This window comes from Diceros bicornis, chromosome 3, assembly GCF_020826845.1.
Source record: "Diceros bicornis minor isolate mBicDic1 chromosome 3, mDicBic1.mat.cur, whole genome shotgun sequence".
In the NCBI taxonomy this organism is placed as follows: domain Eukaryota; kingdom Metazoa; phylum Chordata; class Mammalia; order Perissodactyla; family Rhinocerotidae; genus Diceros; species Diceros bicornis.
In genome coordinates this window covers 34,748,612-34,766,285 of record NC_080742.1, presented here as the reverse complement: position 1 = coordinate 34,766,285, position 17,674 = coordinate 34,748,612, and the positions used below count along the sequence as shown (strand labels likewise).

At 33.7% G+C, this 17,674-nt stretch overlaps 1 protein-coding gene across 3 annotated transcripts in view; it reads right to left on the bottom strand.

Annotated features, from left to right (window-relative positions):
• Window positions 1-4,903: 4,903 nt before the first annotated feature.
• Window positions 4,904-17,674, bottom strand: part of C1GALT1 (core 1 synthase, glycoprotein-N-acetylgalactosamine 3-beta-galactosyltransferase 1) — a 34,298-nt gene continuing 21,527 nt past the window's right edge. For 2 of the 3 annotated variants that reach the window (XM_058525988.1, XM_058526000.1), the window contains exons 3-4: window positions 15,800-16,467; window positions 4,904-9,895 (exon numbers count right to left, since the gene is read on the bottom strand). In XM_058525988.1, coding sequence (XP_058381971.1) covers window positions 9,668-9,895; window positions 15,800-16,467 — 896 coding nt within the window. In that variant the 3' untranslated portion in view covers window positions 4,904-9,667. The remainder of the gene's footprint in view (window positions 9,896-15,799; window positions 16,468-17,674) is intronic. The other variant, XM_058525994.1, reaches the window with a different exon arrangement.

Sequence of the window (17,674 nt, the reverse complement as noted above, 5' to 3'; positions counted from 1 at the left end):
GTTTCTCTCATTCTTTCCCATATGAAAGGGGGTGTGGACTGACTGGTTTAGAATTAGGATATTAAGAGATTTGATGTGTGTATTACCACACCTCTACCTCCTAGGTGTCATTTTGACTTATATGAAAGCTAACAAAATAAATCAAATGTTTACTGACCTTGTGTGTACAGAATAGCTTGGGTTCAATCTTGGGAAGAATTATCTGTGGGAGAGGTGAAAGAGGAAGTAACCATGACAGCTTCTAATTTTAATATGATATACCGTGGGGTGAGGTTCGTTTTTAATTCTTAGGTGTGAGAAGTATAACTATTTTAGAGAGGAAACCACTACCACCCTGTCACATAAAATGGAGTCTGGAGAAAAATGGTGTCAGTTCAAAGGAAACCAGTCTACTTTAACTTCATTTAAAAAAAAATAATCAATCTAACTGATGCTAACAACTGTGCTTTTGGGTAAAGTCACTGCTTTACATTTTCACAGCTTCTATTTCACTTATTTCAGTTTTAAGAATGACAGGAAGTTTGGGTAATTCTACATCAAAAGTTTTAGATGCAAAGAGGAAAAGGGACATCCTGACAAATTTCAAATAATTCCATGCAGTGCTCTAGAGTTATCAAAGAGCAAATTTAGAAAATATTCTGTAAGTTTAGGATTTGTAAAGACTACTGGATTAGTAAGAGGCCAAATAAATTACTGCTTTATAGCAAAAATTCTGTATTAAAGCGCTAATTTACATTATTATGAGGTAATCGATTAGCCCTAAATAAGGTCATTTGTGATCTTAAATTAAAAATTTATGAGCACCCAGCAGTTTTTCATCTCTTTCCACCCTCTAAGTCAGTATATACTATAAAGAAGACTGGATCTTGACGTGTTTTGAAATTTCAGACTTAGGTTAAATTTCACCACCCAGTTCTGCTTCACTTGTTCTGAGTCATTCTACCTCTGAACACCAGTTTTCCATTTGGTATATTTGTTTGAGGATTTAGTAACCTAAGCGAGTCTAAGGATAATAAGACATGGAATGAAGGTCTAACCTGGTAAAGATTATGAAACTCTCAGGTGGAAAAAACATCATGATTACTTAAGGACCTCAGAAATGCTGGTCACGTCTAATTTAGGATCACTAAGAAAATACAAGTGGTTCACTTATTTCCCCAACTCTTTTTTTCTGCTTCCACTTCCAAAATTTTGATATTTTAAAGACAATGAAGACTTATTTAAAAGTAGCTAATTTTAAAAAGGAACATAACAAACGAAATTATAAAGTAACATTCTGTCAAGCTTCAAGGCTGGTTCATATTATAACGAGGTGACCACGGCTGAGATATGTTTGAAACCCTTAATGCAGTGGGACAAAACAGAATAGGACAGGGCCTGGTGCAGCCTCACATAGGTTTGGCTGTTGCTGCTTCACATGATTTATTTAAGAACAAATAATACAGACTTTGTGAAATATATTGGATGTCAGATTATTGGGTTATCTTATTATTGGGACCACAAAGCTGGGTAAAGACGGGATTTCCTCTGAAAAGAGTAAATGTTTTCGTTGTCAGTTTCTCAGGGGAGGGATCAGTTCTCCAGCAGGAAGTGAGGACTGAGAGCTTTAGACTGAGGCGAAGGGAAATCTTCATCTTTCTTAGGGTAGATGTCAATTTGGCTCAGATTCTAAAGATGTGGTAGTATGTGGAATGCCTCTAGTGGAGGTGGTTCAGCTACCTCTGGTGCCTTGGAAAGAGGTAGCAAATAAAAGCCAGCTTGGTGAGGGACAAGAGGATCCCACTGGGTCTGGACAGCTCTCATATTCTCTGGACTTGTTTCTTCTGTTCTTCTAGAACATTCAGGAATGTCTAGTTTCTGCTGTGCTGTGGTAACAAGGGAGAGGACAAGTCCCTTCCTCAGGGCAAACACAATGGTAGGAAGAAGTCACAGCAAAAGATGGCAGCGCCCAGTGAAGCTGTTATGTCCTAGGAGGCAACAGCAAACCAGAGGAGAATCCTCTGCCTCACTGTTTCAAATAAAGTAGAACAATACTTGTGATTCTGTTCCTAAGAGCTCCCTCTGCCACAACGAATGCCATTTAAAACCTCATGTACTACTTTTGCCAAACAAGATGACATCAATTTCAGGTTAAAAATAAGAGGGCAAATTCTTACTGGTTTTTAAGTATTTAAAAATGCACCCATATTTTTGTTGGGTAGGTTCTAGAAGGAAACATTTCCATAAGGAAGAAGAAATTCTAGGATTATACTGGCATGCATTCTCTGAGTTCTATCTCTTCCTTCTCCTTTTAGTTAATTCTAGGAAAGTTTCTTCAGCTGGTGAGAGGGAACTGAAATTCACAAAAGATACGTAATTAAAAAAAAGTCTTCAAAACATGTCTGTTGATAAAAAATGGGGGCAATTAAAAGTCTTAAGAAACTAAAGAATTGCCAATGAGAAGAAAAGAAAGGAAAAAAGAAAAGACATGGGATAAGAGAAGAAAAGAACAGGAGAAAGTTGAAAAAGCCAGAAATTCAAAGGCAAAAAGTGAGGGGAAATTCAACCAAGCAAATAGGTTTTTAAAAATTACTTTTTATAAACAATAAATCATTTCAATGCTCAATTATTCTAACACATAGTTCCTTCACCTCATTGAATAAAACTACTTATATACAACTAATCAGCATTAAGAAGCAATAGTTTTAATATTTTAAAGAAAAACCCAAATATTAAAAATCCAACTATTTCTATTCCTCTCTGTCTCTGACACACACACACACACACCACTAAACAGTACAAATTCAAGGAAGATAGCCTTGTACAGAACTAAAGGAAAAGTTGAATCATTACTTCTCTTTCAAACTACTTTCTGGATTTTATCACCATCTCTCTATAATCTTAATAACAACAACAAAATTAATGGAAAGTGAAATTCAATCTAAATGCTACCAGGAGTATGATTCTACTGTTACAGGAATAGGAGGAGGAAAGACAAGGCAGTTTAGAGTGAGTTCTATGAAAAAAGATTTGAAACTGACAAAAGTCAAAACTTGATTAGTTGTTAAGACTAAGATATTGCACTCAAATTAGTTCTATCATGGCACATCATCTAGCAGTTCTACAAACGAGGAAGTACTGTTCATCTTTCACTAGACATTCATTAGAAAATCCAAATAGCTGAAGTCTTAGAACTGAATCTCATAAAAAATGACCAAGAGTATTTCATTATTGAGAAGTAAGCAGCTGTATTCAACTGTACTATACAATGAGGGAATATTTAAAAAAAAAAAAAGTATAAATGCCCTGGACAAATTTTCAGTCCTGGAAAAAATAAATATCAGTAATAGTATATGATAAAGACCACCACAAACAACTGGTGGTTCTTTTGGCAGAAGAAATGATGTTAACACAAGGATTGCTCTAAGAACTACAGTAAAGTTCTAGGCAGCAACACTAAATTCATTAATGGTAACAAATCAAACTAATGGCAAAACAAAGTTTACTTTCATGTTTTACTAATACTGACAGACTTATCCAGAAAACGTCAACGTTACTGAACTGAACTTTAGTTGTTAAATGTTCATTCAGTCTTAAACACTAAAGGAATTTCTATTTGGACAATCTATATTGTTAATATTATTTTACACCAGATCTGTTTGAGGTAGAGCCCTTCCCTTTAGCAAGAAGATAATTTCAGCAATCATCTTGTATCCTTTCTAGGACTATACCTTTGGAAAACTTAAAATAGGTAGTAAATCTATATGTATTTAGGTAAATAAATCTCTTCTCTAATGACTTACCAATTACCAGTACAACTAAATACAACTAATTGGCAAACATGGGGCTATCTGAATATGTCTACCAAAGCAATATGAAGTGGTTTTTATCTCCTCAGCTTTTCTGAAGCTGCCTAATCCAAACGACAGTGTGTGTACATATATCTGTATATGTGCATATATGTACATATGCACTAATAAGGAACACACTGCGTAGAGGTTATTGAAAATTGAGGCAGACAGGCTAGACTCAGGGCCTTATGAACATTTGTAGTCACTTGCTTAGGAAGAGGTAGGTCAATTTTTATTTATATCCTAGACTGATCTAGTATCAACAGACCTGAGCTCTGGGTGAAATATGCTTAAAAACTCAAAGCTTTTGGCCTACACACTGCATTTCAGTAAACCTTCACATACGCCCGAAGCATGATTAAGCAAAGGTGGAAACTTTATTTTTTTTTTTTTTTACATAGTAGGAGCAAAGAACTTCACAGATATAAATAACTTCTGAAGTATATAAGATGTGTGTCATTCAGCTCTCAGCTCAAATATTACTTTCTCAGAAGACTTCTTTGACACTCCATCCAGAAAATTGCTCTATCATATCACTCTGTTTTATTTTCCTAACTAACACCACTCTCTGAAATATCTTTTTCATTCATCTATTAACTTGTTTATTGTCTAGCTACAGAATGAAGGCTCTATTAAAACAGGAATCCCGTATGTCTTGCTCACCATTGTATTTCTAGTAGATGCTAAAAATGGGCACAATTGTTTGAATAAAAAATTAGTTGAATAAATGAATTTCTCAGTGTACATGATAGATCAAAATATACCAAAAAATAGAAAAGCAACCTCTTTCTTTCTCTCTCTCTCTCTATACACATACCTACACAAACACACACACTTACTGGGACTACAGAGTAGGTGTTTCTAATTTTTTTAAGGTACATTATTCAAAATCAGAGGTGGAATATTTGTTGCTTTAAGAAAAATACTATACACTGCAGCAAAAATTATTTAAGCCTATTCAAATTAAAGAACATTGATGGGAAAACAATTTAAAATATTTTTGGTAAAATAATCCCAAACTACCCATAAGAGACAATGTTTCTGTGGCAACTTTTACATCAGTTAAAAATAATCAGATAAAACAGCTTTAAACATGGTAATTTATTTTATGCAGTTATTTAAATCCATTGTTTAAAAATGTTCAAAAGGCACTTTAAAAAACATTTAAAAATACATTTTTCTGACTTATTGGTGATCACTTAAAATAAGCAAGTCACCAGACATTTTTAAACCATTCATGATACCATTACCTTACATAATATTAAAATTCCAAAACACAAACATTCACTGTGTAATATAACACACTGCTTAGCAGTAAGATTAGTTTCCCTTAATATTTTATATGGATTATTAATTTGCAGGGCCCTGCAAAGTTATTTAAACTTAATTAATATAAACTGAAAACTAGGGAGGTAAAGGAGTTGAAATAGAGTACTATAACTCTTAAACTAGTTTTAGAGTGGTTTCTCTAAAGAGAATTCGTAAAATTTCTTATTCTAATTTGTATTAATTTCTATTTCAACTCTAATATATAAACATAAGTCATTTTTTTTTAATCAATAGAGGTTACATTTAGAATACAAGAAACCACAGGTTGTCCCCCAGATTTCTTAAGTATGTTTCTGTCAGGCCTACTATGAAGAAGTAGAGAAATGAGGCAAATGAGTTTTTTTTGTTTGTCTTTGAGAAAAAGGGGGCAGGGGGAGGAGAGTGATGGAATCCAAATAACTGTACTTCATTTAATAATTGTATATCTAGCATTAGTTTAAAATTGTAGATTTTTAAGTAGGGCAAGTATCCTGAGAGCCAGACGGCATTATTATTAGATTTTTGCTTCCAAACTCACAGGGAAACCTAAAGTTAATAGGTATAAAATCATCAGTAAGAGATATAAATTGTAATCACTAATGACAGCCAAATTAACCTTGTGAAGGCAGCATTAAGAGTAGTTGGAAAATGGAAATTAACTAGAAAGGAAATAAAGAAGGGCAATAAATACAAAGAAGCAGAAATTGTCAAAGAATACACTAATGAACGGAAAATTTAAATGAATAAAAGGATGGACTTGATCTAATCAATCAAGCAAGGGATCTTTCAAGCCTCAATCTGGTAATAATATAGCTTAATAGGCTCAAGGAAGTGAAAAATACTCAAGAAACAATTATGACAATAACCAGTAAGCAAATTTAATGTTCAAATCCAATTACCATATTTCAGAAAATATTAAAAACTAGTCAGTGATTTATTTTAGAATCTTCTTACAGAAACAAAAACTCTTCTAAAATTTAAGGTATTTGAAAACAAATAATTAAACTCTGAGACAAAAATCTGCTATCATCAATGAACTTCCCATTTGAAAATACCAGTATATTGTTATTAGAGAACATATGCTAGCCAAAGCCCTATATTTTGAGACCAAACTAAAATCACTTATCCAAATGACAAAGATCTTAAATTAAAAGATGGTAAGTCAGTCATTATGATCACAAAAATTGCTTTTATATGCTCTATCAAATATTCGGAGAATTTTTTGCTTATAGGTCATATAAGACAATCAACTGATTCTTGAAAGTGATGAAATTTTGATAATATGCATTAGCAGAAAAACATTCTGCATATTATAAAATAGTATTTTGCTACCTCTATTTAAAATTTTTTACTAACAATTGTGAACATTTTTGATGACACTTATTTAGGTATACTTTTAATGAATTAGTATGTACTTACTAGTACTTAATGACCCCTTCCTGCCCAAATGGGAAATTACTAAAGTCGGAGAATTACAGATGTTACTGTGGGCCCTGATATTAGTCACTCTGAAGAAGCTAAAGAATTTTGCCAAAATGATGGATCCACTGACTCTTTATCTTTGAAGTCTTTCACATTTAATGTAGTGTGATCTACATGCTTTATCTAAACATGCTTTATCTAAATCTTTGAAAGACACCTTACTTATGGGGCAGTAATCATCAGCATGTTCCAAGGATCATTTGCCATCAGAATCACCTAGGCCTTAGGACAATGGTTCTCAAACTAGCATGAACAAGACTCACTTTTGAAGGACTTGTTTAAACATAACTGCTACCCTCCATCCCTAGAGTTTGTGATTCAGCAGGTCTGGTGTGGGGCCCAGGAGAGGTTGCAGTTCCCACAAGTTCCCAGGTGATGCTGATATTGCTAGTTGGGACCAGACTTTAAGAACCACTGCCCAGTGATATCTGGTAAGAATGCAAATTCCTGGGCCCCATACTAGAATCAGAATTTCTGAAATTGGGGTCTTGAAATCTGCATTTTAACAAGCTCCCAAGCAAGAGTATAAGAACAAAATCTGAGAACCCCTACAACAATTTGGCTGATTACTTTGACTATTACTGGCCAGTGTATCAGATGTCACACGTCAATAAGTAAAAATGGAAATAATGCTAAATAACTAACCCTCAAGGCTGACATGGTACAGAGAACAAACAGGCTTTTAGTATAAATCCTAGCTCTGTCACTTACCAGCATTGTGACAGCAGAAGAGCCTCAATTCTCTGAGCCTCAGTTTTCTCATTTGTAATACAGGAATAACACTCAATTTGTGAGGATTAACACTAATGTACACAGAGTATCTAGGCACAGTATCTGGCATACAGTAGGCATCAGAGAAAAACTAGCTATTACTTATTATAAGAAATGTATGAAATATTTCCTTCAAGATCTGATTTGATTAGAGCAGATTTTTCATTCATTTAAAACAAATATTTACACCCCAAGGTAACAGAATAACAATAAAACCTTATACTAATTGCTCCATACTCTGGGCCAGACACTGTTCTAAAAGCTGTACATATATTCATTTATTTAATCCTCAAAAAAATCCTGTGAGGTAGGTAGTATTATTGTCCCTAATTTACAGATGAGGAAATTGAGGCACAGAGAGATTAAAGTAAATTCCTCAAGGTTACAAAACTAGTAAGTGATGGAGCAAGAATTTAAACCCAAGCAGTCTGACTCCAGACACCAGGATTCATCACAATGTTAATTTCCTATGCGTAAATTTTAAGGTTTTTTGGATGTTTATGACAAATCATTTATACACAGTACAGAAAAGTTGCATATATGGACTGCAAAGAAATTAATATCCACACCAAGGCGAACAGTTGTTCAAAGAACAGAATGAATGCCTTAAAATTTTGGCAGATGATACTGCCGTGAAAACAACAAAAAACAATTTAATAGTAAAAATGGTGTGAGCTTTCACTATGTAGACAAAGTAGCTCACAATTAGTGACTAAGATGAACATCCTCTCAAATACACCATCCAAAGAGGACGTGGTTTTGACATGTTTTGGCACAACAAACGTAACTATTTAGCTAAGCAGCAGAGTCAACGGTGTGACAGCCATGTAAAACTAGCATAATCATAAACATAAGAGAAATGTAAATCTCTTATAACAGTTAAGATAATCTTACTGAAAGTCTGTAAAATATTTTGTTAACGATACACTCAAATAATATTGCTAAAGACAACAAAAATTTAAAATTCTTTCCTTTTAGAAACTGTTTAAATAGAGGGTCACTAAAATGAAAACAAAATATTTATGAATGTGTTTTTGATGACAGTCTTGAATGGGTACTCTGCTCTGTTAGAATTATCCATTGGCAAAACAATCATCTCCAAATAGTAAGTCAGCATCAAAATTCAGGCTCTTTATAAATTATTTCAATATCTTTTAACACCTGACATATTGAGTTTGTTTAAGGACTCTGCATTTTCTGATGTTTTTAATTAACTCTGATCAAAATCTTGCATTCAAATGATTCTGCCACTGTAACTAATAGCCAGCTCAGATCCTAAAAATGAATTTCAAAACTCTGCTTTAAACAAGTTATGAAAGGCACAAACAAATTCTCATCTCTCAACAGGATGAGAATGAAAGAAACTATAATTATGTAGCTGGAAAGAGTTTTAAATAATTAAAAATGTCACTTAGTAATTCCTGAGAATGGCAGTGATATAAGAAAAGCATCCCCAAATAGCATTAAATTTACTATTTATTAGTTACCCATAATTAACAATGGGTAAATTTGGGAACACAATATTTAAAAATGCATGTTTATAGAATGCTATTAATGCTTTGAGTAAATAAATATTAATAGTTGAGAATGGTATTCAAGAATGGTTAAACATATTTAGAAAAGAGACAACCGAGACTCAGTACAAGATTAACTACTAATTAGAACAAGTATATAATACAGTCAAGGCCCATGACAATTTCAAAATGTGGTTTTATTAATGCACTTTAGGACACGTGCCATTCTTAGTCTACCTTCTTCTGGAAGAAATACTGCCAATCATGAACAGCTAAATTTTCATTAGACAAAAACTGCATGTGAATGTGGGAGGAGTTTGGTTCATTTATATCACACTGTAAATATAAACTCATGTCTTGAGTTTATGAACAACACCGAGCAACAGTATTTCCTTCTAAAATTTTCTTTAAGGCAGATCTGTTTAGCATCATGTGTGTGTTATTAACATGGTGCAGTGTAGTTTTAGCAAATTTAACTGTTTTAGTTTCTCAGTGACAATAATACACGTGGTCAGGAACAGGCAACAAAATCTCTTTTCTAGTCCTTCTGCCTGGCCACCATTTTAAAAACACATATTTTTCATATATATATTACTGTATCAAAACATTTTAACAGACTTCACAGCTCACTTAAAGCTTCAGTTTACAGTCATTCATATGAAAGATTTCTAATACGGAATGTTCACTTAGAATTCCTCACTGAGATTCCAGTGTTCTATATCAGAAATGCAGAATTTCTTCTTCAGTGCAGTGCTAGACATTTTACCTCTGTTCATTTGTTTTTCTTTCGAGGTTTTCCAATTTCACTTTTGGATCTTCTTTTTTGTATTCTCGACTTATTTCCTTTAGTATATTCTCAGGTAAGGCAGGTTGATATCTGTATAAATAACCATATGGACGAAGATGATAAACGAGGTATTCTAACTCATACATAGTTGTAGGATCAACATAGTGAAAAGAAACTGCAAGATCAGAACAGCAACCAGGACCCTAAAAAAGTAGCGGAAATAGGCATCATTAATAAATAGCACATTGCTAACATACAATATTCACATACTGATAAAGGAAATACTAATTTTAAGAGAATCTAGTATCAAAGCTGGCAAAGTAAAGCAGAGGCATCTACTTTATTCAACCTGTGGAAGAAACCAAGAGTTTTTAGAGTTCCAAATGATTTAAAACCAAACATGAAATTGCTCAAGTATTTCTAACTGAAATAATATTCTCTCACACTCTAGAGTGTTTTAGCAGAAAAAGTCTTGAGACTTCTTCAAATGAAAGAGGCAGTTATACAAAAGATAAAGCTCCATTTCTCCAAGTTTTGCTTTCTCTGCATAATTTTCTCACTATAAATTTTTGCTTGACTCAGCCTCAGAAAGACACCTTTGGAGCATTCAGTGACTACAAAGCCTTGCCCATTATGTGCCTGCACCCTAATACTTCATCTCAACCCAACGGTACAGTATTTGAGAGGCAAGTGCTGAGTCAAACCCAGGCCTGAATCTAAATTTTGCCAACTAGTGTATGACCTTGGACAAGTTATTTAATCTCTATAAGGTTCAATTTCCCCATGTGCAAAAGATGGTTACTTAAAGGAGACAACGTGTATAAAACGCCTGGGACCATGCTTTGCCCATGTAAATGATCAATAAATGTTAGCTTTTATTGACAGAATAACCACATTCAGGTGGCTCTCAGTAAGCAGGTCAGAGTTAAACCTTTGTTCAGTTAGATAATTCTCAAAGATTCCTAAAAGAGTTGGTATGAGAACAGGTTTAAAAAAGACAAAAACAAAATAACAACAAAAATACAACAAACAGGAATGAAAAAGTAATAGAGAAAACAAAAAAAAAAACCTGGTCCCAGAATTAAACAGCCACTGGGTCATTTTGGGGTCAGAATTGGTGTCTGGAGACTGTTCTACCCAGATGACTCCAAAAAAACTTCAGACTCTATCTAATGTCTTTGCAAGGACGCAAGGAGAAAGATAATCTAGAAAGTTCCCAGAGAAGATTGATATTGACCTATTAAATTGAACATTTAATAATTCATGTTTGGAAGTGTGTAGCTTACAGTGCAGTAAAAATTACCAAGAAATTGTCCACTGTATTTTCTCTGGCCTTCTCTCTGAATTTTCCTTTGAAACAAACACAGGGTATGTGGGATTCCTGAACAATTATGTAGGCACTGGAAAATTATCTGGTGCCTAATTTTTACACCTTTAGGGAATATAAGAATAGAAACAAATACAAAAAGTAAACAGATAAGTTGTGATTATCTAAATCAGTTTTGTCTAATAGATATATGTGAGCCACATAACACAGTTTAAAACTTTCTAGTAGCCACATTTAAAAAGTAAAAATAAGTGAAATTAATTTCAAGATATTTTATTTAACTGAATAAATCCATATTATTATTTTTCAATATACAATCAATATTTTAAAAATTAACAAAATAATTCTTTTTATTGGTGCTACGTCCTTAAATCAGGTGTGAATTTTATACTTTCAGCACATCTCAATTTGGACTAGCCACATTTCAAGTGCTCAATAGTCATATGTAGTTAGTGGATACTATACTGGCCAGTGCATATTAAACTAAAAGACTAGAACAATAGCAGTTAATTTTAAATTGCTGATCCTCTCTGGAAGCAATTTTATGACTTGAAATATTGCAATAATATTTTTAATAAGATTTACTGCCTTAATTATGTTACACTCTATTTGCATTATTGCTTTTTTACTGGATGGCTAGGATACTGTTATTATTAAGCATTATAAGCAATAAAAGACAATAAAACAGCTATAATTATTAGAAACAAAATAGTTCTTCGCATATGATTATGGTTACACCAAAAACTCAAGAGTGTTAAGCGGAAAATCATCAGAAACAAAGAATCCAAGAACAGGGTCAGATTTTAAAGATACTTTAAAAAAAACAACAGCTTTCCTATATACCAGTTAAAAAGTTTTAAGAAAGAGCCCAAATAGAATAGTGACAAAAATATTAAATACCTAGGGAGATACTGAAGAAGAAATAAAGGTCTGAAGAAAACTATAAAACTTTACTAAGGGACCTAAAAGATAACTTAAAAAATCCTGGGCAAAGATGTCTATTGTCCCTAAATTAATAAATTTATACACGGATAAAGACATGAGAGTTGCCAAAACATTTAGAAAGAAAGAGAGAGAGAGAAATAAAGGAGAGAAATACACACTCTTAGATTAGTAACTTAAAAATTTTGTAAAGCTACAAGGTTCAAAACAATATGGTGCTGAGCCAAAACCAAATAGAACAATGGAGCAAAACTGAAATCTAAGATACCGATCTTACTAGAAGTAATGCTATATGTATGATAAAGGAGGTATTTTAAATCAGTAATGAAAGTAAGACTCAATTAAAAATGGTACTGGAAAAACTAGTTACTTTGGAAAAAACAGGAGCTCTCTACCTCAACCATATACCAGTAAGTTTCAGATGGATTACAGTTAATGTTAATAAAACCAAAGAATAGAATAAATCATATTTGATCATTTCTGACCTACGAAAAAGGCAATTTCACATGTAGAGGGATACATATGATTTATGTATATATAAATAATTATACATCTATTTTAAATCCACTGTATTAAGCCTGCAAATTCTTTGGTTAGACTTTATTCTTAGGGAACAGACTCACTCCTAGGGAAGTGAGAAGGTGTTGTGAGAAGGGAACTATATGAAGAGTAACTTCCAAACAACTTACGAACCAATTATGTAATTCTTTGATCAACTAGAATATCTCACACCCTAAACTTGCTAGGTAAAATTTTTCTACACTGTATTTCTAGTGATTACTGTAGAAAAAAAGTGTATTTACAAAATTTAGGATCGCTTTGAAAATAGTAACTCACTTAGGGAGACGAAAATTTATTAAATTATGGATGAGTAATAATAGAAGTTTGACTTCACATTGGGTTTATTATAGAACTTCCTGAAAGAGAAGAGGCAACGTTAGAAGTTGGGTCAATTTTGGTACTTCTATGTCTATTTTATAGTCTTCAATATAACTGAATAAATTTTATAGAAAGAACATAAATTTTGCCATCCATTTTAAAAACCATTATAATTTAAATAAAAGATGCACTATAGAAATATTTATTTTGTTTATATAAAGCATACTGTTAGGTATACCCTATTTGTAGGTTTGTGGGCAGTACTCTTAAAAGGAAAGAAGGTTATTTTACTGGTTACACAATAATGACAATTATGATGTCCCTTTGCTATCATTACATGTGTACCCAATATCAGATACCCTCAGTAAAATCTTATATGCATTCAGGTGTATTTGCTATATGCATTTGTAATGTTCTTGAGTTTGGGTATAATTTCGTATGGGAAGGGAAGAGGTCAAGTAATCTTGGAAGCGTCAGAATGTACTAAGAAAAGTTTACATCAAAAAAGCATTCAAAACCCAATATTATCCACTCACCATTAGTTCCCAGCGAGAAAAAAAAAAAAACGTTTTCCTTTTACTAAGAGGTTTCTGAGGATTGAATGTATAACTTTTTAAAGAGCATTTATAATGAATTAATCACTACTACGAAGGCTATAACAAAAAGCATTCAAAGTAGTATGTCATTAAAACAAACCAAAAATAGACTATCAAAAGGCAGACGGGAATACATTTGTTTTATAGTCTAGGAAATTGTTGCATCTACAATAGCAATAAAATGTTAGCATAAGGGTTCAAACAGTTTAATTATATAGAACTGAACTTTAAAATGTTTTCTTATTTAAGTGGAATTCTATTCCAACAACAGAATATTTATTCTAACATATCCTCCTAACCCCCTTCTTCGGGCACATATCCCATTAATTGTAGAGGAGAGCTCATGATGGAAGTGACAAGAGCTTTGAGAATCAGAGTGATTTGCAATACTGTGTACACTACTTATCAGGATAGGCAAGTTATCTGACTTTCCTGAGCCTCAGTTTTGTCACCTATTAAATGCAGAATTACTCTAAGGATTAGCTATCGTACCTGTATAAGTACCAGGAACACACTGGTGACTGACAGCAGAAGCAGTCGTGATTTGCTTCAAAGTATCTTTTTAAAGTGGATTACCTAAAGCTTGGGTCACATGTTCTAGGTCAAGGTTTGTTAACCCCCGTGCTACTGATATCTTGAGCCAAATAATTCTTTGCTGTGGGGGGGGCTGTCTTTGCATTGTGGAATGTTTAGCATCTAGTGGGCAGAAACCTGTGGGTTTCTAGTGGGTTTCTATACACTAGATGCCAGTAGCAACCTCCCAGCTGTAACAACCAAATATGTCTCCAGACTTTGCCAGAAGTCCCTTGGGAGGCAAAATTGCCCCCAGTTGAGAACCACTGTTCTAGATGATGATTTGAAAACAATGGCTTGTAAAGAAGAGAATGGTAGCATGAAGTGTCTTATTTGTATCTTAGGGCCAGAGAAAAGAATGCATAGAGTACTAGTGACTTCCCTAAAGGCATTATTAATCAATAACAGATCTGAGTCTAAAAGCTAGGTTTCGAGATTCCTGGTCTCCCTCAGCCATTCATTGCTGCAATGCTCATAATAGTGAAAAACTTAGCAACAATCTACCAAATGTATATCAGCAGGAGAACAGATAAATTATAGTTTATTCATACATTAGACTATTACACAGCAGTCTAAAGTAATGAAACAGATACATTAACATTAATAAATTTTAATGTGTGAAAAGGGCAAATGGTACAAGGATACATATGGTAAAATTCCATTTATTTAAAAACCTGCAAAACAATATATTATTTATGGGTACATAAACATGTAGGTAAAAATATAAAAACATGCATGGTAATGATAAATATTAAATTCCTAAGAGTGGTTAACTCTGAAGAAGGAGGTAAGAGCACTGGATTGGGGAGGGTACACAGGCCTCAACTATATCTATACTTTCTTCTTTAAAACAATCTGAAGCAAATGGGGCAAAACATTAATATTTGGCAAAGCTGGTTGGTGGGTACAAAATATTATATTCTTCTCAAATATCTGTACATCTGAAATATTTAATAAAATAATACACTTTAGATAAAATTCTCAGGATTGTCAGCTAAGGTGTAAAATGAAAGCTAAGGCTTATTAGGTGCTTACTGCATGATAGGCACTGTACTATACCGTAATTACAACTGAACGATACAGGTAGATTAGATCTATTTTACAAACAAGAAAACCGAGGCTCAGAAGTTGCGCAAATTCTGTCCACCCCAGGTCATTCAACTATTAAGTGAAAGAGCAGGATTTGAACATAGGTCTTTCTGAACCTCAGTCTTTTCATGTGTTGTTCCTGAAGACTAGAAGGCTCTTTACCCAGATCGTCACACAGCCTGCTCTCTAACCTCACTCAGGTTTCTGTCCGAGAGTCTCCCCATAGAGAGGCCTTCCTTAATCACCCAAACTAGAGTACCCCACTCCACTCCAGGTCACTCTCCATCCCCTTACCTGGCTTTATTTTTCTTCAGGGCACTTACTACTACCTAAAATCATATAATATCTTGACTAGTCTGCCTGTTTATTGTATGTCTCCTCATCCAGAAGGTAAGTAAGGTTCATGAGAACTGGAACTTGGCCATATTTATGCTATATTCTCAGTGCCTAGCACACAGTAGTATTAGTATTTGTTGAATGACTATTGCTGACACTCCTGTTGTCATCTACTTTGTTAAATTGCCACTCTATATAAAAAAACTAAGGGTTAAATCATTATGACCTCAATAAAATAATTGAAAAAAAAAAGACTAAGGGAGATTCTTAGTTATTGGTACTAAAGAAACACATATTAGCCAGTTTTTAAAAAAAAGTAAACAAAAGTAAAAGTACTTATACAGTAATAAAATTTCTAAACTTACCTCTACAGTAGGATAATAGTTATAATTCCAGTACCAAAAGGTTCTAGGTAGATAACTCTTGATTAAGTGATGTTCAGGTACAAAGGGATGAAAAGTTTCTTTTCCAGTGGGATCTCTGGAATCTCCCGCTTCTACATTTACAATTTCCATGCATCTCCCCAGTGCTAAATCTTCAATGGAGGAGCTATGTGTACATTTGTCTGTTTTAAATGCATCAACAAATCTCTTCAAGGCTTCTTTGCTCAGTACATATCCTGCTCCTCCACTCATGTAGCCCTGCTTTACAAAGGGCTTAAATCTTCTCCCAAAGTAAATGGGTTCTTCAGGATTGTATTTTGAGAGAAGCCATCTCAAATTGTCTAGTATAACATACGTATCATCATCTGCTTTCATAAACCAATCAGCATCTTCTAAATAATGATCGTGAACATACTGAAAAGCTTTAATTGTTTTCCAGTATAGTTGGTCTCTGCCTTCTCTGGTTTTCAATCCCACAGCAGGGAAGTCTTTATTTTCTTCTGAACTCATAAACAACACTTTATTACAACGCTGGGCCCATGTAGCTTTGACATGTTTGGCCTTTTTCTCTAGATTTTGAGGCCCTGTCATAACCCAGCAAAGAATTTTAACCTTCTGATAGAGGTTTTCAGCGACGTCTGTGTTCTCATCTATTAAACAAAATTTTTTAAAGTTATATTTACATAGATGTAAAATCCAAATAAATTATATTGAAGAAGATATTTTCTTAAACAATTTCAAAGACTCCCCCCCTTCTATTTACCTCTCTATAATTAGTGATTTAGCTGAAAGAAATCAAAACTCAACCTAATATGAATTGACATGCTGACTGATTGGTTTCATGTCAATCTTACCCAGGAGATCACTGGAGCTAAAAAGAGTTGTCACTATGACTTAAATTCTTACTATTTGAACTGTGGTTCATTGACCAAACAGTATCAGCAAGATCTGGGAGCCTGTTAGAAATGAAGCATCTCAGGCCCTACCCCAAACCAACTGAATCAGAATCTGCACTTTAACAAGTTCTCCTGGTGATTCGTACGCAAATTAAGCACTGCCTTATATAGTCTCTGTTTTTCACTTTATTCTACAAAGAAAGCTTCAGCTGTTTCTCAACAGAACATTGACAGGAATTTCTCACTGCTCAGAATAAGCTTCTGAAGGGCAGGAAAGACATGCTGCTGAAGTGGCAGTTCACTGTGAAGCTCACACAAGTCCACTGTTATGAATTTCTTTAAGCACCCTGAAGTGGTTTTACAAAGGCTTTCATGACCCCAGTTCAGAGAAGAGTTAATGTAGAGTTGAGATTACTTCTGATAGTAACATACCTCCTTCCAAAATGCAGATCCACCAGTTAGAAACAGAACAGAAGAACAGGCAGAGGTAATATTTCCAAGATTGTCTAGAGCACTGTTTTTCAAAGTACCAGTTTGCAAAGAAATAAGGAATTTATGCCAGAATATAAAGCAACATACTACTTTTTTCATCGAAGAAGTCTTGCTACCCCCCAAAAAAGTCCACTTAACTAAGCAGTGAGCTTAATTAACTGACTTACATCCTGGGTCAAGTTTGTTATCTGGGTACAAATAGGTAACAAAACACAGGCTGTCAGGCTAGGACCACATTTTGAGTAACACTGGTCTAGAGGACGAGTCTAATTATAAGATTCTAGATCAGTGCTTGGTGAAGAATCAATTTTTATTTTCATTAGTTAGAGACATATACTTTAGAAAAATAAAATTAAAAAAAAGAAATAAAAAATACAAGCCCCAAAAGTTTTTATTTTTAGATTTAGACAAAATTACTCTGTCAAATTACCATAAAAGTTTCAGTTTAATCCTGATTTCAATACTTATT